Raw genomic sequence first — 22,081 nt, forward strand, 5'->3', positions numbered from 1 at the left:
TTGGGGACAGGGGGAGGGCAGGTGCAGGTAGGCACCCAGGTGGTGTGGGGGGATCCCGGGTTTGGGAGGGATCCAGGTGATGTGGAGGGCACTCAGGTGTTGTGGAGGGAGACTCAATTTTTTGGGGGGGAGTGGGATCTAGAGGGGACTGAAGTTTTGGGGGCCCCTGTTTATCCCCTGTCCCTCCCCCCCCCAAACACCAAAACAGGCGTTGGGCCGTGATTAACCCCCTAATGACAGGCCCAGGGCACAGCCCCTCCCAGGTGGGGCTGAAGCCACGCAGCCACCGCCCACCAGAGCCCATCCCTACCCCGAGGGGGGCATGGGAGAGCCAGATGAGTCCCTGGGGAGGGACAAACCTGAGGGGGCACACGGCGTCCTGGGGGGGGTCATGGGGTCCCCAGGCAACAGGGTGGGTGTTATGGGACACTCAGACATCTTAGGGGTAACAGACACTGAGGTGGAAATGAGGGGGACAGCTGGGGCGGAGATGTGGGGCACAAGGAGGGGAGACATGGGGTCCTTAGACATGTATGGGATGGGAAATGTGGCACAAGCAAAGGGACATGCGGTCATTAGACAACTTTGGGGTGGGATGGGGGGAAGGCTGGTGGGTCTCCAAGCACCTCAGTCCCTTAGGAAGCAAGGGATACCCTGGGGTGGAGGGGACACCCAAATGCCTGTGTCCCTGCCAGGCCCCTGGGGGGGAGGGGGCAGGTGCTGGCGTGGCTTCCCCCCCCCCCCCCCCGGGGGCCCACACCCGCTGGAACCCCATAATTTGGGGCGCCGCTGCTGGAGCTGCCCAACCGGTCGGGGGACCCCAGTGCAAGAGGGGTGGAGGAGGGGGGGCCCTAGGAAATGCGAGGGGGGGGCTTGGACTGGAAATGGGGTTGGGGGGGGGCTCAGCTTGCACTTGGGATTAGAGATCTTCATTTGGGGAGTCCCTGATGGGGGGTCCCATTTGGGGGTCTCCATTTTTGGAGTCTCCATTTATAGGGTCTTATAGGGGTTCCCCATTTGGGGGATGCCTGTTGGGGGTCCTGTTTGTGGGGTGTTCAATAAAGGGTCTCCATATAGGGGTCCGCATTCTGGGTGCCCATTTGGAGGGCTCCCATTTGTGGAGTCTCCATTTATGGGATCTCATAGAGGGTCCCCCTCTGGGAGTCCCCATTAAAGTTCCCCATTGGATGGTCCCCAATTCTGGGGGTGCTGTGTCCATGGGCAGGTGCAGGACACCCCCCTGACCTGTCACCCCCAGTTTGCCTGGGGGGCTGCGCCCTCCGCAGGGACCCTGAACCAGCAGTGGGAGAAGCCCCCACGTCCCCCGTTTCCCCCCTGGACATGACGCTGCGCGGGGGTACCTTCAGCCCGGCCCCGCTGCCCCCCACCCCCTCCCGCGCCCCGCACGGCTCCTTCCTGCACTCCAAAGGAAAGGTAAGGCTGGAGGGGAGGAGTACATAAGTGGGGGATCTGGGGCTGGGATTGAGTCTGGAGAGTGGGAGGGGGAAGGTTCCCAGAATAGCGGATGGCAGGGGTGGGGGTCCTCATGATTGGGGAGGGCACAATAATTGGAAGGAGTCCCCATAAATGGCGGGGGGGGGAGGGGGTGATTCCATGACCCCTACGATTAGGAGTCCCTGTGTTTGGAGGAAATCTCGTAACTGGAGGGGAGTACCCACAATTGGAAGGGGGGTTCATTACTGGAGCAGGGGCCCACGACCTGATACGTTCCTCATAACAGCAGGTTCCCATGACTGGGGAGGTTCCCCATGACTGTGGGTCCCCATGTCTGAGGGTTCCCATGACTGGGGGTCCCCTCAGTGCCCCCCCCCATTTGTTGCCAGGTACCCCCAGGCCCTGTTGGAGGCCCGCTCCCCATGGTTGTTCCCATACCTGGAGGCATCCCCGTCCCCGGGGGGGTCTCTGCGGGGGGCGAGCTGTTCTCCTGCCCTGTGTGCCAGAAGAGCTTCGGGTTCCAGCGGATGCTGAACCGCCACCTGAAGTGCCACAGTGAGGTGAAGCGGCACCTGTGTCCCTACTGTGGGAAGGGCTTCAATGACACCTTCGACCTCAAGCGCCACGTCCGGACCCACACGGGTCAGTGGGGTGGGGGCACGGGGGGGATGAGGATGGGATGGAGACGGGGATGGAAAGTGTCTGGGGAAAGGAGTGGCAGAGGCAGCGTGGACTGGGCCCCTACACCTCCCTCACCTACTCGTTCCCCACCCCCCTCCCCAGGTGTCCGTCCCTACAAGTGTAGCCTTTGCGAGAAGGCCTTCACGCAGCGCTGCTCGCTGGAGTCCCACCTGAAGAAGATCCACGGCGTGGCCCAGCGCTACGCCTACAAGGAACGGCGCGCCAAGCTCTACGTTTGCGAGGAGTGCGGGGGCACGGCCGACAGCCAGGACGCCCACCTGGCCCACCTGCGCCAGCGCCACCCCCACAGCCCCCTCCTTGCCAAGCTGGCAAGGAAAGCCGCCGCCGCCGCTGCCCCCCAGCCCCGTGCCCCCCCCGCTGTCCCGCCCCGCCTGCTGCCGCCCCCCTAGGGGGGACGCGGTCTCCCCAAAACGCTGCCCCCGCCCCTTGTGAGTCAGGCCACGCCCCCCTTGGGTTTGGGCCACGCCCCTTTCTGCGCAGGCCCCGCCCCATCGGACATTGGCTCTGCCCAGCACAAGCCACGCCTTATTCGGGACCACGCCCTACAGGGCCCCGCCCCACGGTGAAGCCCCGCCCCATCTCCCCGCGCCCCGCCTCTCGGGCAGGCCCCGCCCCCAGCTCTCCCCCCTCCGCTCCCCTATGGTGCTATGTGACAGGGGAGGGACCCTCCATAAAGCTTTCTACGGTCATTGATAGGCTCCCAGTGGTTCTATAGGGGCCAGATCCTATAGGGGGCGGTTCTATAGGGGCCACATGGGATAAGTCACCTCCCAGAACTGGGGGGTGGGGGTGGGAACGTGAGGGTCCCCTATGGCCTTCGTACCCCCCCCCCTTCCCCCAAGGATGCAAGGCGAGGGAGTTAGTCCAGTCTTTATTGCCCAGGGCTCTCCCTCCACTCTGGGGGACGGGGGGGTGGGGGAGAGCAGACAAGGGTGAGGGCAGAGGGTGAGCCCCGTCCCCCCTCCCTTCCAGGTTTGTTCCCAGGGAGGGGGGGAACAACCCTCACTCCAAATTCCAGTCCTTTCCCAGCCTTTGGTCACAGACTCTGTATGTGTACCCTCTCCCCTCCACTTCTCGGCACAATGTGCCCCTCCCCAAAAACCAGAGAGGTTTGAGGGAGGGTGTTTGGCATCAACATCTGGGGCAGCAACAGCTGAGAGGGGGGTAGGACCCCCAGAAAGCGCTGCTTCCCCCTAAGGCAGCATGGCAGGGCACACCCCCTCCCCACATTTCCAGGGCAGGGTTAAAGTGAGGGGGAGGTCTAACACCCCCCCGAGCTAAGGTTGGAGGGGAGAGGGCCAGAATCAACACCTCCCCCCTCACAAAGTGTGCTAGGAGCTCCCAAAAAGGTGAAGCGCTCCCCCCTTAAAGGTGTTAAGACCTCCAGATTAGGTGCAGCCCCCCCTCAAAAAAAAAAAAAAAATAAAGTGAAGAATGCTATGGGGATGACGTCCTCCCCAAGGGCATGAGATGCCCTAAAGAGGTGAACCCTCCACCTTGAAATGGGTGGAACGCCCCAAGAAGGGGGTCAAACGCTCACAAAAATGGGGTGAGGATGCCCCCCCAGGAGGAATGATCCCTGAAAGGATTGAAGCTCCCTCAAAATGGGGTCCCCCCCAGAATACGGTGAAGCCCCCCTATAAATGGGGTCATTCCCCAAAATGAGGTGAGCCCCCGCAAACCAGGGGATGAACCTCATCAAAAATGGGATGGACCCCCATAAATGGGGTTATCCCCCCAAAAAAATTGAATGAACCTCAAGAAAGGGATGACCTCCTCCAAAACTGGGATGAACACCTCAAAAACAGGATGACCCCCCAAAATGAGATGACCCCTTCCATCATCAAGGCCCTGATCCTGCTTTTTTCTGCGTGTGTGTGTGGTGGGGGGGGGGACACCCTAAACCTGCATCACCTCCAGAGAAATGGGGGGAATTCTTAAAGTGCCAGGGCCATATGGGGGGGAGGGGGGGTGCGAGGGGGTTGCCCCCCCTCCCCTTACTCAATCTCGGCGATGAGGTCATCCCCCTCCAGGCTCATCCCAGGACGCACGTGGAGGCGGATGACAGTCCCCCCCCGCGGCGCTGTCACCACCGTCTCCATCTTCATGGCGCTCAGCACGCAGAGGGGGGCTCCTTTCTCCACCGCTGCCCCCTCCTTCACCCGCACCTCCACCACCTCCCCCGGCATGGGGGCCCCCACCTGTCCCTTGGCCGACCGGTCTGCCTTGGGGTGCACGTGCATTTCCTGGGGAGGGTGTGTGGAAATTTTCCCTCTGATCCCTACAGAACCCGAGACTGTCCCCGCCATCCCCCTCATCCCCCCCCCCCCGGGCTATGCCCATAGCCTCCCCCTCCCTCTGTATTGCCCAGGACCCCACTATGGTCCCTATCATAGAACCACAGAGCGGTTTACGTTAGAGTGGACCTTAGAGATCACTCTCACAGTCCCTGGAACCCCCCTATGTCTCCAGGAACCCCCCCCATCGTCCATGGGACCCCCTATCACGTCCCAACCCCCCACTGCGTCCCCTCGTGTCCCTCACGATCAGCACCACGTTCCCCCAAACCCCACACTACCCCCCAGACCCCCCCACGCCCCCCACCTTCAAGGCCTGAGTGTCGCGCACGAGGATGGAGCGCAGCTGCCCGTTGAGCTCGAAGAACACCTCACGCTGCCCCGCCGCGTTCAGGTCCCCCAGCGCCAACGCTTTGATGTGCAGCGTCTTCCCCCGCTCCAGCTCCACCTACACGTGCAGAACGCCTCGTGCAAGGTGTGCAAGGCCTCATGCACGAAGTTTCATGAGGGTGTGTGTACAAGGGGCATATCTGGGTGTGCAGAAAGGACAGAAGCCCCCCCCCCCCAGGGCTGTGCCCACTGCAAGCCCCTCCCCTTTCTATACCACACCCAATCAAGCCACACCTGCTCCAGCCCTACCTGGCCACAAGCCCCACCCACCAGGAGCCCTCAGCTCCCAAACAAGCCCCACCCACCGAGCCCCACGCCCCAGAGCCCCCCCCAGCCATTAGCAGTGCCTGACGACCACACCCCTCCCACCCCTCCCAGTCCTCTGCCCCCTTCCCTTGCCCACCCGCAGAACCTGCCCAAGCCCTGCCCCTTCCCCCACCCCCCCCACCTCAAACTCCTCGGCGATGGTGGGCCCCTCGAGGAAGAGGCGGGTGCCCAGGCAGGAGACAGGGCCAAAACTGGAGGTGAAGTCACGGAATTCGGCGTAAACTTTGGGGTACAGCGCTGCCGAGAGCAGATCCTCGGGGCTGGGGGGGGCTCCATCGCGTGCCCCCAGCTCCTGGCTCAGCGCCTCGAAGTCCAGGGGGGGCAGCGAGGCCCCCGGGCGGCCCTCCACGCGTGGCAGGTCCTTCAGCACCTGGAGAGGGGACGCTGACGTTGCTATGGTGACGAGAGCCGTAGCAACCAGGTCCCCAGATGATGAGGAGCTGCTGCCACGGCAACTGGTGCTGATACTGAGCGGTAGGGGACGATGAGATGGCAAGCGGTTCCGAGCGCCATGGTAACCAGCACCAGAACTCATTGCTAGGGGGCTGGTGCCACGGCAACCGGCTCTCCTACCCATTGCTAGGCTGTGGAGCTGGCAGTAGGGACTGTTGCCAGGGACCGTCACCATGGCAACCAGCCCTATTTCCTGATGCTATGCAGTCCCTTCCCAGTGCCCCACATTCCCTCCCAGCTCCCTCTGTGTCCCCCAGCTCCTGCCCAGCACCCCACCTACCCTGGAGCGGAAGGGCTCAGGGAAGCCCCCTGGGGGAGTCCCGATGTAGCCTTGCAGGAACTCGACGACGGAGAGGGGAAAGGAGAGCTCGTCCGCCCGCGCCTCCGCCTCCTCCCGGGACAGCCCGTTCTGCACCATGAACTGCGCCAGGTCCCCCACCACCTTCGATGACGGCGTCACCTGTTCCCCCCCAACGACAGCCCCAGCGTCACCCGAGAGAATCGGCCCCTTGCCAAGGGTGGGCGCTCGGCTGCTGTTCGTGATGGGAGCATCCCGTACGCATCATCCTATAGAAACCATCCTACGGAGATCACCTGCCCCACAGATGCTCACCCGTGAAGACAACCCACCCCACAGAGCCCACCCTACAGCAACAGCCTCCCATCGCCACCCTCACCTTGATGAGGTCCCCGAGGAGCTTGTTGGCCTCAGCATAGGCCTTCTTGACCTCCTTGAATTTATGCCCCAGCCCCATGGCGTGGGCCTGGAAGTGCAGGTTGGTGTACTGTCCCCCCGGGATCTCGTTCTCATAGACGTCAGCGTTGCCGGACTTCATGGTGGCCGTGCAGTCAAAGGCGGCGTAGAGCCCCCGTGCCCCCTCCCAGTACTCACTGTACTCAAAGACCCGCTCCAAGGCAATGCCTGGGGATGGGGAGGGGACACGTGGGTGGTGACACCAATGGTGGGGGACCACGCCATGACAATGGTGGTGCTGGCATTTCCAAGACAGCGCTGCCAACGGTGGCACGATCAAGCTGACAGCCACGGTGACATTGCTACAGCTGTAGTGTCATTGCTGTCATTATGGCAGCGATGCCATCATCGTGGTGGCACCTCCATGGCGGCATTGTCACAACTACAGCATCGCTGCCGTGATCGTGGTGCCACTGCCATGGCCATAGTGGCATTCCCGGAAGCACAGCGGCACCACCATGACACGTCGTCACTGCCAAGACCACGGTGTCACCACCGTAATCGTGGCGCGATCTCCATGAGCACGGCGTCACCTCCACACCCACGGTGCCACCCCATGGCCACAACACCACCCCCACCCCCATACCTGTATCCAGGGGGGTCCCACGAGCGCAGGCCACCAGCGCTCCCATGCTGGGCTGCGAGGTCATCCCAGACATGGCATCCACAGCCACGTCCACCACGTCAGCGCCAGCATTGGCGGCTGCCAGGAGGGTGGCGATGGCGGCTCCGGCCGTGTCGTGGGTGTGCACGTGGATGGGGACCTCGGGGAAGCGCTCCCGCAAAGTCCCCACCAGCAGGCGGGCAGCCGCTGGGGTCAGCAGCCCCGCCATGTCCTGGGGGCAGCAGGGGGATATTGTCAAGGGGTGGTGGGGAACCCCTTGCCCTTGGAACAGCCTGACCACAATGCAGCCTGGGGCGTGGGGTCCCGCTCCCAGACCCCGATACCCATTCCAACCCCTCCAATCCCAACCCATTCCAATCCCAGTTTCCTTTTCTTCTCCCCAGGTCCCCTAAGACTCCATTCCAAGCCTCCCATGACCCCCAACTTCCACTCCCAGCCCCCGAGACCCCATCCCAAGCCCCCCAGGGACCCCTAAGATCCTCCCCATTCCCTCCAGGTCCCTTCTCAGACCCCCTGGAGACCCCCAACACCCCTCCCAAGACCCCAAGCCCCATCCCAAGCCCCCCAGCAGCCCCCAATCCCCACTCCCATCCCCCAAGACCCACTCCCCATCCTCCAGAGCCCTCTCGTCTCCCCCACCTCTCACCTTAATGCACAGGATGTGGGTGCCAGCGGCCACCAGCTCGCGGGCCAGCCCCAGGTAGTAGTCGAGGCTGTACTTGGTGCGCGTGGGGTCAGCCACGTCCCCGGTGTAGGACAGTGCGGCCTCCACCACGGCCCCCGCCCGGCCCACGGCCTCCACTCCCAGCAGCAGATTGGGAAGGTAGTTGAGGGCGTCGAAGATGCGGAAGATGTCCATGCCATTGGCTGCAGCCACCTCGCAGAAGCTGAGGGGACATTTTGGGACACAGTGAGAACCCCTGGGTCCTTCCCGTCCCCCAGGGTTCCATGTCCTCCACATGCCCCATCACATCCATATTCCACTGTGTTCCCATGTCCTACCATGTTCCTAGGTCAGCCCATCTCCCCACGGCTCCCCACGTCCTCTTGTGTCCCTATATCGCCCCTACCCCCATGCCCCATATCCCATGATGTCTCCATTTCCCTCTATATCTAAATCTCAGTAAGTTCCCGTATCCCTCCTAAAACCATATACTCCTAATGTTCTTCCATGAGCTCCCATGTCCTCAAATCCTCCATGTCCCCTGGTCTTCCTCATGTCTCCATGATCCCCAGACTCATCCCCATCCCTTCAGATCCCCCAGTCTCCCCACCTAGGCCCCCAGAATCTGATCCCAAGCCCCCCAGGACTCCCATTCCCTTCTCCAAGCGCATCAGAATCCACTCCCCATCCCTCCAGGACTCTCTCCATAGCCCCCTACATCCTCATACTAAGGCCCTCGGGCCCCCGGTCCCCCCCAGCCCCGCACCGGTAGATGACGTTATCGGGGTAATTGGTGTAGCCGACGGCGTTGGCGCCCCTCAGCAGCATCTGGAAGGGGATATTGGGGACCAAGCGCCGCAGCTCCCGCAGCCGCTCCCAGGGGCACTCGTGCAGGAAGCGCATGGCAACGTCAAAGGTGGCACCTGCAGGGACAGCAGCAGCCTGCATATGGGTGCAAGCACCTCCCCCTGGTGCAAGCCCCGCCCCCTTCACGTACATCACGCCCCCCGTTAACCCTCCCTGCTTCCAACCCCCCTCCACAAAACCACGCCTCCTGCCGAGACCACGCCCCAGGAGCACCGCCCCCTACCGACCACCCCTCCTGAAGTCCCGCCCCCCACTCAATCCCCAGCGCAGGCAGAGCTGGTGAAGCCCCCCCCGCCATGCCGGAGCCCCGCCCCCCCGTGGAGCCACGCCCCTTACAGCCCTGCCCCAAGCCCACACCCTCCCACAAGCCACGCCCCCATCAATGTCTATCAGTGCCACCCCGAGCAGCTGCAGCCCCGCCCCTCCCGAAGCCCCGCCCCTCACCGCCCCAGGTCTCCATGCTGCAGAGGGGGCTGAGCGAATGGGCCACGAAAGGGGCGACGCGGGCCAGGTCGCGGGTGCGCACCCGGGTGGCCAGCAGGGACTGGTGGGCGTCGCGGAAGGTGGTGTCGGTCAGCAGCAGCCCCCGGTGCCCCCGCAGCGCCCGTGCGAACCCCGCCGGGCCCTCACGCTGCAGCACCGCCCGCAGACCCGCTGGGGGGGGGCCTGGGGGGAGAGGAGTGGGGGTCACAGGGTGACGAGGTGACCCCAGCGCTCCCCCCGCAGCATCCCCTGCAAGAGTGCTCCTCCATGCATGGTGTGGGCGCCGTGCGTGCGTGCCACGTGCCCTCATCCCGTCTCCTCTCCCCGTCCCCCCCTCCAACACAGCGGACCCCACAGCCCTCCTGGGTCCACTCCCAAGGAGGATCCCGTAGGACCCAGGCACCCCCACAGAATATGAAGAGCTGTATGAGACCCTACCCCCCCGCCCCAAAGGATATCTGTGCCTCCTCAGGACTCAGACACACACCCATCAAAAGAAAATCCCCTATGGAACCCCTGCCATGAGCACTCCACATTCTGTCTGGGACCCCCCCTGTGAGGAGAACTCCACATTCTCCTCTGCCCCCCCAGGAGGATCCCATAGGACCCAAAGACTCCCCCCCCACTCACTCACCCATGGGAACCGGGGGGGGTACAGGCTCCACCACTGCTGCTTTGGCCTTCACAGGGAGGGGGGTGCTGGGGCCGTTCACCATCACGTGGCCTAGCATGAGGGGGGCACCTGGTCAGCCTCCCAATCCCCCAGGACCCCCGAAGACCCCCTCCCAGACCCCTCAGAGCCTCCAGGATGCCCAGAAGACCCTCCCAGGGCCCCCCAGACTCACTCAGTAACACCCCTCCCTCCCCAGGACCCCTTTCAGGGCTCCCTTAGACCGCCCTCAAACACCCCAAAGCCCCCTCACGCCCCCTCAGGACCCCGTCAGGACTCCCCAGGACCTCTTGATCCCCTTCAGGACCCTCAGGTCAGCCAGGCTCTGCTAGGAACTCCTCAAACACCCCTTCAGGAACCCCCCAAACACCTCCTAGGACTCCCCTAGCCACCTCCCAAGACCCTTCAGGACACCCAAATGTCTTCAAGACCCCCCAGGACTCCTCCCAGGACCCCCAGACTTCCTTCAGGACCCCCTAGGCCCCCACCCAAGTAGTGTAGAAGCTTCTGGGCCCGGTTCTGGCTGGGCCGCAGGTGGAAGAGTTCAGGGTTCTCATCGATGAACTGAGTGTCAACGGCCCCCCCCAGGAACTGGGGGTGGGCGAGGACGTTCTGCAGGAATGGGATGTTCGTCTGCAAGAGACGAGACATTGGCGTGAGCAAGCTCTCGTGCAATGCACCAGGGACTGAGGATGCCCTTGTGCATCGTACAAAGACCCCCCTCACCCCTTGCAGATCCCCTCACCCTGTTGCACGTTGCACAAGTGCCACTAACTCCCCCGTGCGTTGTACAAGGACCTCCCCCACCTCACTGTGTGTTGCACAAGGACCCCCCAGCACTCACCTTGACGCCGCGGATCCGGAACTCGGCCAGCGCACGGCTCATCTTGGCGGCCGCCGACGGCTGGTCGGGGCCGTGGGCTATCACCTTCACCAGCAGCGAGTCGTAATGGGGTGAGATCAGAGCGCCCTGGAAGGCTGAGGCTCCGTCCAGGCGAATCCCCATGCCCTCACCGCTTCGGAACACCTGAGGGATGTATAGGTCCCCTATAGATTCCATACGGCGTCTATGCAGCTCTACGCTGCCCTGACGTGGCCTTACACCATATGACGCCGCTGTCTGACACGGAAGCGCCTGCAGCCCCTGCACAGACCCACAGCGTTCCTGCGTACGCTGAGGACCCTACGTGACCACATCAGACCATAGATGGCCACCACACAACATCCCGCGAGCACCTAGGAACCCTATACAGCTCCCACAGATCTCCCATTCAGCTTAAATAGGTCCCCCCATACAGACCTCATAGGTTCCCCCACTCATTTATACCCCACAGATTTCTCCATTCGTCCCTCAAAGGTCCCCCATTCCTCCCGCAGACAGACCCTACATGGACTCTACCGGATCCCCCTTCACCCCCCACAGGTCCCTTGCACGGACCCCATTTATCCCCCCAGGTTTCCCACGTGGGCCCCATTCACCTCCCACTGCTCCCCCGCTCGCGTCCCCCACCCGTACCCACCTCGATGCGCCCGGTGTCAGGCTGGAAGCCGCGGGCCGGGTCCTCGGTGGTGACGCGGCACTGGATGGCGCAGCCGTTCACCCGCACGCTGTCCTGCTGCAGCCCCAGCTCGGGCAGCGAGCGCCCAGCGGCCACCAGCAGCTGCGCCTGCACCAGGTCCACGCTGCAGGGAGGCCCGGAGGTGGGGGCACAGCCACGCTGGGGGTAACAGCTGCCCCCCACAGACCCATCCTGGGGAGCCGGGTGCTCCCTGCATACCCCCCCGCTATCATCCTTAAACTCCGTAAAACTTTGCCATCTTTCCAGGGACTCCAAAATCCACGTGCCACCTTCCCCCTGGCATCCAAGCACCCCCCAACCCCACTGCAGACCTTTTTGGGGACCCCAGGATCACAGGACCCCTTGATGATCCCCAGGGACCCCAGCCCGCCGTCCTCACCCTGTGATCTCCTCAGTCACTGTGTGCTCCACCTGCAGCCGCGAGTTGACCTCGATGAAATAGTGGTTCCCATCGCGGTCCACTAGGAACTCCACCGTCCCTGCATTTTCGTAGCCCACCTGCGCCGCCACAATAGCTTTATGTTGGGGTAGGGACTCCAGAAATGCCAGGGACTCCCCTTGTTTTGGGGTACTTACCACCCAGGGGATTCCCATGCCAAGGTCCCCCAAACTCTAAATGCTCAGTTGTCCACCATGCTCGAGCCCCAAACACAGGTCTCCGAACCTCCAGGGTCCCCCAAGCCCCCAGGGCCCCCATTCTGGAGTCGTCAGCACCTTGGGACACCCCACGTTTGGGTCCCCCAAACGGCCAGGACCCCTTCCCACCGGGGACCCCAATATCAAATGTACCAAAAAACCCAGGGTCACCTCCCAAACCCCCAGGGATCCCTCTGCTGAGATCCCCAACGTTCGGGGACCCACAGCACCTGAATTCCTGAGTCCACCGGCCCCAAATCCTGTCCCGAAACCCCCAACCCTGTTCTGCACCAAATCCAAGCTGCCTGCTGCCTGCCTGGCTCCCCCACGATCCTCTCCACGCCCCCCGGGGCTGTCTGCCACCCCCACCCGAACCCCATGACTCCTGCTTTGGGGTCTCTGCCCCCCGTACCTGCTGAGCAATGCGCACGGCGTCGGAAGCCAGGCGGGCGCGCAGCTGTGGGTCCAGGCGTGCGGCCGGGGCGATCTCCACCACCTTTTGGTGGCGGCGTTGGATGGAGCAGTCACGCTCGTATAGGTGCACCACGTTCCCGTGTTTGTCCCCTGCGAGAGAACGGTGGGGACAATGACAACAGCTCTGTGCCCCTGCATACACCGGATGGACCTCAATGTGCCGCCCCCCAGACACAAACCCCAGCCGCAAAGCCCCATACCCATGACCCCCATCCCAGCCCCACATACCCAGGATCTGGACCTCGATGTGCCGCGGGCGCTCAATGAGTTTCTCCACGAAGAGCGCTCCGTCCCCAAATGCGGCCAAAGCCTCCGAGGAGGCGCGGGAGAAGCTCTCCTCCAGCTCCTGGGGGGGGGCACAGTCGTGGGTGTTCCCCTCCCGCCCAAATTTACCCCCCAAAGACCTCAAGTCACCCCAAAGTCCCCCGCCATAAGGCTCCGAGATGTCCCTTTCCCATGGGACCCACTTACTCGCGCCCCCCACCCCATACCCCCTGTTTGGGGCATGCCACCCCCCTCCAAAATGTCCCTCCCCCAACCTCACGGGTATCCCCCCCCACCCCAAGGTACCCCCAGCCGGGGCCATTCCCTCTGGCGGGTCCCAGGGACCCTCGTCCCCCTGCAGTACCTGGGGGCCGTGCACGGCGCGCATGCCACGCCCCCCCCCGCCGTGGGCCGCTTTGAAGATGATGGGGAACCCAACGCGGGCAGCAAAGTCCTGAGCCTCCGCCAACGTTGCCACCGGTGCTGACGTCCCCGGCACTACCGGGACACCTGGGGGACACCACCGCTGTCACCGGGACAGGGCACGGCAGCCCGAAAACCCACGGCACCCCCATAGCCCTCCCACATCCCTCCCCGACACCCCCCGCAGCCCCCACCCACCAGCAGCAATGGCGATGCCGCGTGCCTCCACTTTGTCCCCCATTTTGCGGACCACCTCCGGGGGAGGCCCAACGAAGCGCACTCCCGCGTCCACGCAGGCCTGGGCGAAGTCGGCGCGCTCCGACAGGAACCCGTACCCGGGGTGGATGGCGTCCACCCCATTCTCCTGGGAGGGGGGGGGACAGTGTCAGGGACCCACCCGTGTCCTATACACAGTCGTAGGAGCACCCCGTTGGAGCCCACCTATGTGCTCTCCTCCCCTCGGTTCTACACCTCTGCTGACCGAGGTGTCACCCCACGTGGGACCCAAACATCCAGGACCCACTCTCATGCCCCACAGACACCAAAGTGTCCCCCCCAACCCCAGGTGCCTCTTCCCCAACTCCAACGTCTCCCACCATGGGGTCCCCCTCCCACTGGACCCACATATCACTGTTCCCCATCCCAAACCCTGTAGCCCTCAGGTGTGTTCCCCCTCACCCCAAAGGGTCCCCCCAACCCCAACGTCTCTCTCCATAGGGATCCCAGCTGTTCCCCTCCAATGTAACCAGCAGATCTGCGTTCCCCATCCCGTACCCCGCAGACCCCAGGTGTCCCCCCCACGGGGGTGCCGGCTGCCCTCTTCCCATACCGGTGCCCCCACCCCACGCCCCCCCCATGTCCCCACCCTGGCCACGCGGATGATGTCGGGGACGTGCAGGTAGGCCTGGACAGGGGGCAGCCCCCGCCCCACCAGGTACGCCTCGTCTGCCTTCTGCCGGTGCATCTGCCCCGTGTCCTGCTCAGAGTACACGGCCACCGTGCGCAGCCCCAGCTCCGTGCAGGCACGAAAGACGCGGATGGCGATCTCACCTGGAGACATTTAGGGTCACACGGGACATCCCGCCCGGGATGGGGACGTGGGGAACAGCCCAGGGACACCCCACATAGGATGGAGACGTAGGAACACGCAGATGGGGACAGCTGTGGGTCACTCTGCGTGGGACAGGGACACGGGGACAGTCCTGGGACATCCCACGGGGGATGGTGATGCGGGGACGTGGGAAAGCCCACGCGGGACTTGGACACAGGGATGGGGACATGGGGACACCTCAGGGACACCCCACATGGGATGGAGATGTGCAGACACGGGGACATCAGGACAAAGGGATAGGGACAAACCGGGGATGCTGTGCCTGGGAGGGGGGACAGGGACACAATGGGACACAAAGGGACCCAGGGGCAAAGCAGGGGTGGAAGGGACAAAGGGGGACCCAGACCACATGGTGGGGACACCAATGGACCCAGGGGATATGAGGGGGCCCGGTGGACAGTGAAGGGATGGAAGGGACAAAGGGGACGCAGAAGCCACCACTCACCACGGTTGGCCACCAGCACTTTGCGGATGGGCTGGCAGCTGGCGGAGCGCACAGACCCAGGGGGGGCCCGCAGCAACCGGAGCCTCCATGCCCCCAGGAGGGCCCGGCCCCCGCGGGGGACACACAGCTGCGACATCTGAGGGGGACACACAGACACAGATCACAACCCTGTATGTGCCAGCGGAGAATCCCTCGCCACCTTTCCCCCACTGCCCCCTGCCCCCGGGCAGCCCAACCCCTATGGGGCTGGCAGACTGCTGTACCCCCCCCTCCCCTTCCACAGAAGGGATCCAGACGCCCACCTTTGCCCTACTGCCCCATGACCTGAAACGTACACAGCCCCTATAAGAGCCAGACGAGAATCTCTACTCCCCCGCCTCCTCCATTCCCAGAAGGGGCCAGTGCCCTCTGACCCCCCCTAAAACAAGCACGACCCTATAGGAGACAGCAGAGAATCCCCTCCTCCTGCAGAAAAGGGCCTCGGTGCTCCCTCAGCGCCCTCTGACCCCCCCTAAAACAAGCACAACCCTATAGGAGACAGCAGAGAATCCCCTCCTCCTGCAGGAAAGGGCCTCGGTGCTCCTCCAGTGCCTTCTGACCCCCCCCAAAACAAGCACGACCCCATAGGAGTCAGCAGAGAATCTTCCCCCAACCCCACAATGCACCTGGACCCCCCCTCTTTCCCCAGTGCTCCAGCACAATCCAGGGTCCCTCCGCCCTCCCACATGGCCAATTAGCGCCAGCCCAGCTTAATTAGCAGGCAGCAAGAGTGGGCTGATTAATGAGATGGTGGTGGAGGCGGGGTGAGTCCTGCCATGGCCCCAGCATGCGTGTGTGAACACACAAGCGACCCTTGCACAAGCACCTTCCTCACACAAACATGACTTGCATGAGCACTTATCTTGCACTAACACCCTGCATGAGCACCTCTCTTGCACAAGCATCCTTTACACAAGCCTTCCTTGCATGAGCACCGCATCTTCACGAGCCCTCCTAACACAAGCGTCTTCCTTTGCACAAGCCCAACTTGCACAAACATCTTTTTAGCACAAACACCTCTTGCAGAAGCACCTCTTCCTTGCAAGTAACACTTGCACAAGCACCCTGCCCACACAAGCCCCCCCCCTTGCACCAGCGCTCTGCACTCCCATGACCCCCCCCTTGCAGAAGCACCTCTATTTCACAAGCACCTTCCTTGCACGAGCTCCCCTGGCGCAAGCACCTCTCCTGCACGCGCGCCTCTCCTCCCGCACGCGCCTCGCACGCCCGCCCCCTGTGAATCATTGACCCCTGGGGAGGGCGAAGTCCGCGCCCACGTGGTGCTGCCCTGTCTGGCCCCTATAGCCCCACATGGCCCTATATAGTCCCTAATTAACCTCTACGTCTCCCAATTAGCTCTATGCGTCCCTACAGTCTCACAAGCCCACAAATAACCGTGTACAACTGTTATAGCCTCCTGTGACCCTCAGTAATTCCACACGATTCCTTATAGCCCCATACGACTCCCAAGAACTCTCTGTGGCCCACGTGGCCCCTAATAACTCCAGGTAGCCCCTATGGCCCTATATGGCCCCTAACATGGCCCTTAAAAACTCCACATGGCCCCTAATAACACCATACAGTCCCTATAGCCCTATAGGGCCTCCAGTAACTCCATACGACTGCTAATAACCCTGTACAGTCCTTACAGGCCCATAAGCCCCCTAGTAACTTCATCTGGTCCCTACAGCCCCACAGGGCCCCTGTAGCCCCACAGGTACCCCCTGCCCAGTAGGAGACCCCGCTCCACGTGGGACACTGATTTGTACGCATATAGGGGTCCGCATAAGGGGTCTATAGGGGACTCTGACTTATAGCAGGAGGCCAGGCCCTATGAAAGACCCCAAATGGGGACACCACATAGGGGCCAGGTCTACAGGGAGTCCCAGCGCCTTCAGGGGACGGCAACGGGTCCTCAGGGGGCCCTATAGCCGCCATACGGCCTGCGACGCACGGAGGGGCGATAGGGACTATACAGGTGGTCACGTGGGCAGCGGTCCCCTATAACGAGAGGCTATAAGGGAAGGGGGCGTGGCTTATTGGGGTCACATGGGTCAGGACATATAGGGGTACTTGCTTCCTCCCCCGGCACCCCCCCCCCCGCTCACCGCTCTGCGACTGCCGCTGCCCCCCGGGTCCCGGTCCGGCCCGGCCCGCTAGCCCCGCCCCTTATTGCTCCGCCTCCGCACCGCCCACTTAGCGGAACGGGTGCACCTGATTGGCTCACCACCTCCGCGCTCGCTTCTCTATTGGTCCAGAGGGACGTCGCTCCCTGCAGAAGGACACGCCTTCCCCTCGCGCGGGCGGTGATTGGCTGAGGGCGGAGCCAATGGGGGCCGGGCCCGCGTGACTCATCCTTACGGCGGGACGGGCCGCCACGTGACTTCAATGTCTCCGCCCCCTGCCCCGGGGACTTCCGGAGCGGGACCTCCGGGCCGGAAGGGGGCGCTCTACGGTAAAGTCTGCGCGGCGCTGTACACTCCTCAGGGGGCGCTCTATGGCCTCAGTCTCCTATAGGAGAGCTCCTGTGGTTCCTGTGGGAACGCTTTGCAGTGCTGCTTCATCTACAGAGAGGCCTATAGGCCCCCTTCGGCCCTCCGTATAGCATGGGAAACGATGCTTCTTAGCCCCCTGAGCCCTACAGGATGAGGTTCTCTCACCTCCCACAGGCCCTCCGCGGCGTGCGGCCCGCAGAACTACAGCTCTCATCGGCCCGCGCGGCGAGTGCCATGGCAACGCCTCGCGGGGCGGCAGATGTCATGCGCAAAGAGGCGTGGTTAACTCCGCGCCTGCGCAATGCTGCCGAGCGGCGTATGGCTGGGCGGGGAGACGCATGCGCATTGAGTCTCTGCGCACGGAGCGGGGGCTGGCGCATGCCCAGTGGCTCCGCGCCGCCGCCCCGCCCCGCCCCCGGCCGCAGTCGGTGAGTGGCCGCCGTCAGCGACGGACGTTCCGCCCAGAGGCTCTGCCGCCGCCATGGCCGACCCTGCCGCGCAGTCCCCGTTCGTTTCCTCCTCCTCGGCTCCCTCCGAGCCCGCTGGGCCGGCCTGCAGGAGGCACGGGGCCCCGGCCTGCGCCGGTAAGAGCCGGGAGAAGGGAGGAGAGAGCGGGACCGGCTGGGCGAGGCCTTTTGGGGCCTACACGTGGAGTTTTCAGGCGAAAATGTGGAATTTGGGGGAGAAAATAGAGGATTTGGGGCGTAAATATGGAATTTTGCGGCGTGGATGAGGAGAATGAGGCCTTTGGTGGCGTAAGTGTGGGGTTTTGGGTCTCAGATGTGGGATTGGGGGTCAGAAAGTTGTGATTTTGGGGTGCAGATGAGGAGAATTCTGTCCTCGAGGCTCAAATAAAGGGGGCAGATGGGCGTAAATGGGTTTTGGGGAGCATAAATATGAGATTCTGGGGTGTGGATAAAGAGAATGAGGCCTTTGGGGCTCAAATGTGGGAACTTGGGGCATAAATGTGGCATTTAGGGCAAAAAGATGGGATTTTGGGATGCTGGTGAGGAGGTTGAGGCCTTTGAGGCTCAAGTAGAGGGTGCAGGTGCGTGGAAATGTGGGATTTGGGGCTCAGAGGTTCGCTTTGGGGTGGAAATGTGGGCCTTTGGTCTAGACGTAGAATTTTGAGTTTCTAGTGATGCTTTTGGGGCTCAGATGAGGGGAACTTGGCCTTTTGGGGATGGAAGTTTTTTGGGGTGATGATGTGGGAGATGGAGGGTTGTTTTGGGGCTCAGATGTGAATTTTGGGGTTCAAGCATGGGGGAAATGGTCCTTTTGGGGGCGTAAATCTGGAACATGGGCTTAAAATGACGGAAGTGTTATATTTTAGGACTCATTCAAGACCTTTTTGGGGGCTCAGATTTGGGTTTCAAATGAAGGGGTCGAAACCGTTCAGAGTGCAGACGTGGGGGACACAAAGGGAGCCCCCCCCCAGAGGTCCCCCATTGCCAGCGGGGTGCCGGGATGCCCCCGGGAGGTGACAGCCGCTGACAAAGGCACGCGCCATTGTCCGCGGGCGCCGGATCTGCACTGCAGATGCTGCTGGGGGGGGGGGGGGGGGGGGGGGGACACAGCGTCAGGTGAAGCCTGAAGCGAGTGGAAAAGGACGCGGGGGTTTTGCCGAGGCACCCCTCCGTGCTGTGCCTGTGCCAGGGAATCCTCCCGGATCCTGTGGAGCCGCGCCCCCGGCTGCCCCACTTCCGGGCATCAGGTGCAGGGAAAACATCCCATTTGCTCATTTTTCACCCCATTTCTCACTGCAGAAGTGGTGCTTTGTTCACCCAGCGCCACCATGGAGCCCCCAAATCCCGTTTTTTCTCCTCTAAATCCTATGGGTCTTTTTTCTTCCAAATCTTGTATTTTTTTTCCTCCGAATCCTGCGTTTTTTTCCTCCAAATAACGCCCTGGCAGCATCACCTGTCAGAGGGGGGTGGGGGGTCCCCACACATTCAGGGGCGGATCCCGCAGCACCTCGTTAGCGCTGTCTCTATAGCACACAATAGGACCAGCACTTCCACCCTGGTGGCACGTCACCCTCAGGCCCCATAGGAACAAAAAGGGGAAAGAAAAATAGGGGGAAAAAAAACCCAGTTTGATCAAAGCTGCACATCACCTGGAGGAAGCTGTAAGTTTTGTACTGAGTGAACAGTTTGAGGTGAAAAAACACTGCTTTGAGACACTCCAAAAAGAGGAAACTGGAGGAAACGAGATGTCGTACACCGGGGCTGTACCCCGCAACGTTTTGGGGTACAAAGCAAGCACTGCTCGCGAGTTTTTCTCATCTTCCTCATTAGCAGCCACTAATGAAGGCTGGGAAACCTGCTCTGCGTGGGTGGGAAGTGGGAATGGGGCTGCACCCCAGGATGGGCACTGAGCCCCGACGTGGCTGCAGGGAGGGGGAAGAGTTTGGGGCCGGTGCTGCAACTCCATATGGGATTGGAGCCAGAAATGGCTGCTGAGGAAGAGGAGAGTGGGGACTGCACCCCAAAATGGTGACGAAGGAGGAGGAGAAAGATGGGGACCAGACCCCCAGATGGCTCTGAAGGAGGAAGAGGGACCAGACCCCAAAATGGCCGTGGAGAAAGAGGAAGAGGAGGAAGGCAGGAAGCACTGTACGTGAATGTGGGGACCAGACCCCCAGAACACTCGAGGAAGAGGAGGAGGAAGGCACAGAGGACGGTGCGTTGTGGAATGGGGATGACTGCCCTGAAACGGATGTGGAGGAAGACGGGGAGCACACCCTGAAATGAGGAGGAACAAGAGTACTGGAACATTGCTGATGTGGGAACTGGACCCCAAAACAAAGGAGGAGGAGGAGGAGGAAGAGGAGGAGGAAGGCATGCACAGAGCTGTGCCCCAAGGCAGGGTCCCAAAAAGAGGAAGCGGAGGGTGAGGGTGGTCGGGGGGGTGCTGCCCTCTCTTCCTTGAGGCCTTTTTCCCCCTAATTCCAGGGGATTTCACCCCAAGTCCACCCCGGGGGCATGCAGGAAAAGGCCTTTTTGCTCTGGGACTAACTCCTCGCTCTGCTGTGGCTGTGCCGATGACATCGTGCTGCTGGCACTGAGCGGTCCCGGTGACGCCACGTTGTCCCGGTGACGCCTGTCCCGCAGTGACACCCCCCCCCGGGGTTGGGGGGTGATGAGATGTGGGGCAGCGGCGTGTCCGGAGCTCTCACCCTCTGTATTCTCTTGCAGATCCCCTTGTTTCTTCCTCCCAGCCTGTCTCTCTCTTTGCGGCTTCACCAGGCAAGTCTCTCCTTTTCTGCTTCCTTTGCAGAAGAAAAATGTGGGGTTGTTTTTGGGTTGGAAAACTGGGGAATGAGGCTGGAACTTGGGGATGCCTCACAGTGGGGACCCCAACTTGCAATTCTCCGCACTGGAAGCTGGGGGAACATTCAGTGTATTCCAAAACCACTTCTGTTCCAGCCTCAAATTCTATGTTTTCAAAAACCCTACATTTTTTTTCCGCTCTTTGCCCTCTTTTTAACCAATTCCGCCTGTTTCTGAGCTTCACCGCTGCTGTGCCTTGCTGCTGCTGCCCTGCTTTGCACGCTCATCCCTGCTGAGGACAAGCGGACACCAGGACCCCGCTACGGCACGAAGACCCAAAATCCCGCTCCCTCACCCCAAAACCGTCAGGGTGGGGACGCCAGCCCCAGACCACACCGTTACCCACTTAGGGCGCAGATTTGGGTCCGGATGGTGAAACGATAGGAACCACGTTAGGGTCACATCTTGTCTCGGTAGCCAGGACCCGCGCTCCGGACCCAATCCCGGCATTTTCGGCCCCAAATGGAAGACGGAGATGAAAGCACTGGCGCTTCCGCGTTGTCCGCTCGCATGGCCACGCTGTCGTGGGAGGGTCCCCAAAATGTCCCCCAGGGGAACCGGGGGGGGGTGCCTGCTTGCCCCCCGCATGCCGCTTGCCCTAACAGCAGCTGAGTTTCTCCCCCACCAGCGAGTGAGGCCGCATCGGGGGGCAGCGAGGGGAAACCCCCCCTCCAACCTTCGAGCCCCGAAGCCTTCGCCCCGCTCTCCTCCTCCTCGCAAGGGGAACCCCAAAAAGAGAAGGATTCCCCCGAGTCGCCCTTCGAGCTGGTGCTGGACCGCGCCGCCTTCGACCGGGAGTACGCGGCTGCGCTGCTGGGGGAGCGCGCGGCGCTCAGCCAGATCCCGGAGGACCAGGTCTGCGACTTCACCGCCAAACCCCGCGGTGTCGCCGCCATCACCGGCGTCACCAAGAGCCCCGCGCTGTGCCGGCAGACCTCGGGCACGGCAGCGGCGCTGGAAGAGGTGTCCAAGTGCGTCCGGGAGATGCACAGCTTCACCAGCGAGCTGCTGAGCTGGGACTGGGTGGAGCGGGGCGACGGGCCCCCGCCGGGCGACAACGACAGCTCGGGGGATTCCGACGACACCGTCATCGAGGACGACGGCAGCGGCGCTCCCGGGGAGCGCGGTTCGGTTGTCGCAACGGAAACCCCTCGCACGGAAGGCGGTGACGGCGTGGAACCGACGCCAGCGCGGCAGCAATGCGACGGCGGATCGGCTGTTCCCGTGGGAACTCCGCGGATGGAGCGCGGTGACGCGGTGGAATCGCCGCCGGCGCCGCGACACCGTGACGGCGGATTGGTGGTACCGGTGGAAGCCCCTCGCACCGAACGCGGTGACGCGGAATCTCCGCCGGCGCCGCAGCAGCGCGGTGGCAGTTGGGTGGTTGCGATGGAGAGCCCTCCCACGGAGCGCGGGGACGGCGGGGAGTCACCACCGGCGCCGCCGCCGCGCGACAGCAGCTCGGCTGTGCCAGCGGAAATCCCTCCCGATAAGGGGGGACCGGGGTCCCCTGAACCTGAAACGAGCACCCCCAAAAGCGGGGCCCCCCCCAAAACAGCCACGCCAGACTTGGAGCAGGTGACGCTGAGGGCGCT

At 62.7% G+C, this 22,081-nt stretch overlaps 3 protein-coding genes across 5 annotated transcripts in view; 2 read left to right on the forward strand and 1 right to left on the reverse strand.

The window, feature by feature from the left end:
• Nucleotides 1-900: 900 nt before the first annotated feature.
• LOC110391365 (putative transcription factor Ovo-like 1) lies at nucleotides 901-2,846 on the forward strand. The gene is made up of 3 exons (XM_021383196.1): nucleotides 901-1,434; nucleotides 1,845-2,097; nucleotides 2,239-2,846. The coding sequence occupies exons 1-3, from the start codon at nucleotides 1,342-1,344 to the stop codon at nucleotides 2,544-2,546; spliced, it is 654 nt and encodes a 217-aa protein (XP_021238871.1). The 5' UTR covers nucleotides 901-1,341; the 3' UTR covers nucleotides 2,547-2,846.
• A 167-nt stretch (nucleotides 2,847-3,013) lies between these two features.
• On the reverse strand, nucleotides 3,014-17,448 carry PC (pyruvate carboxylase). Of its 3 annotated transcripts, none has more exons than XM_021383193.1 (21): nucleotides 17,320-17,448; nucleotides 14,621-14,756; nucleotides 13,930-14,114; nucleotides 13,263-13,428; nucleotides 13,006-13,151; nucleotides 12,606-12,723; nucleotides 12,316-12,467; nucleotides 11,647-11,765; nucleotides 11,208-11,370; nucleotides 10,532-10,714; nucleotides 10,176-10,320; nucleotides 9,652-9,741; nucleotides 8,979-9,200; nucleotides 8,434-8,590; nucleotides 7,650-7,890; nucleotides 6,965-7,214; nucleotides 6,302-6,546; nucleotides 5,905-6,084; nucleotides 5,293-5,541; nucleotides 4,762-4,902; nucleotides 3,014-4,403 (listed from the first exon to the last, which is right to left on the reverse strand). In XM_021383193.1, the coding sequence occupies exons 2-21, from the start codon at nucleotides 14,754-14,756 to the stop codon at nucleotides 4,155-4,157; spliced, it is 3,537 nt and encodes a 1,178-aa protein (XP_021238868.1). In that variant the 5' UTR covers nucleotides 17,320-17,448; the 3' UTR covers nucleotides 3,014-4,154. The 3 variants fall into 3 exon arrangements, with proteins under 3 accessions (XP_021238868.1, XP_021238869.1, XP_021238867.1); XM_021383194.1 differs by lacking the exon at nucleotides 17,320-17,448 and adding an exon at nucleotides 16,887-17,274; XM_021383192.1 differs by lacking the exon at nucleotides 17,320-17,448 and adding an exon at nucleotides 16,768-16,863.
• A 90-nt stretch (nucleotides 17,449-17,538) lies between these two features.
• RTN3 (reticulon 3) overlaps nucleotides 17,539-22,081 on the forward strand; it is a 7,364-nt gene continuing 2,821 nt past the window's right edge. Inside the window, exon 1 of the mRNA XM_021383195.1 lies at nucleotides 17,539-17,738. Coding sequence (XP_021238870.1) covers nucleotides 17,636-17,738 — 103 coding nt within the window. The 5' untranslated portion in view covers nucleotides 17,539-17,635. The remainder of the gene's footprint in view (nucleotides 17,739-22,081) is intronic.

The sequence above is a fragment of the Numida meleagris genome, unplaced genomic scaffold (genome assembly GCF_002078875.1).
Source record: "Numida meleagris isolate 19003 breed g44 Domestic line unplaced genomic scaffold, NumMel1.0 unplaced_Scaffold355, whole genome shotgun sequence".
Lineage (NCBI taxonomy): Eukaryota > Metazoa > Chordata > Aves > Galliformes > Numididae > Numida > Numida meleagris.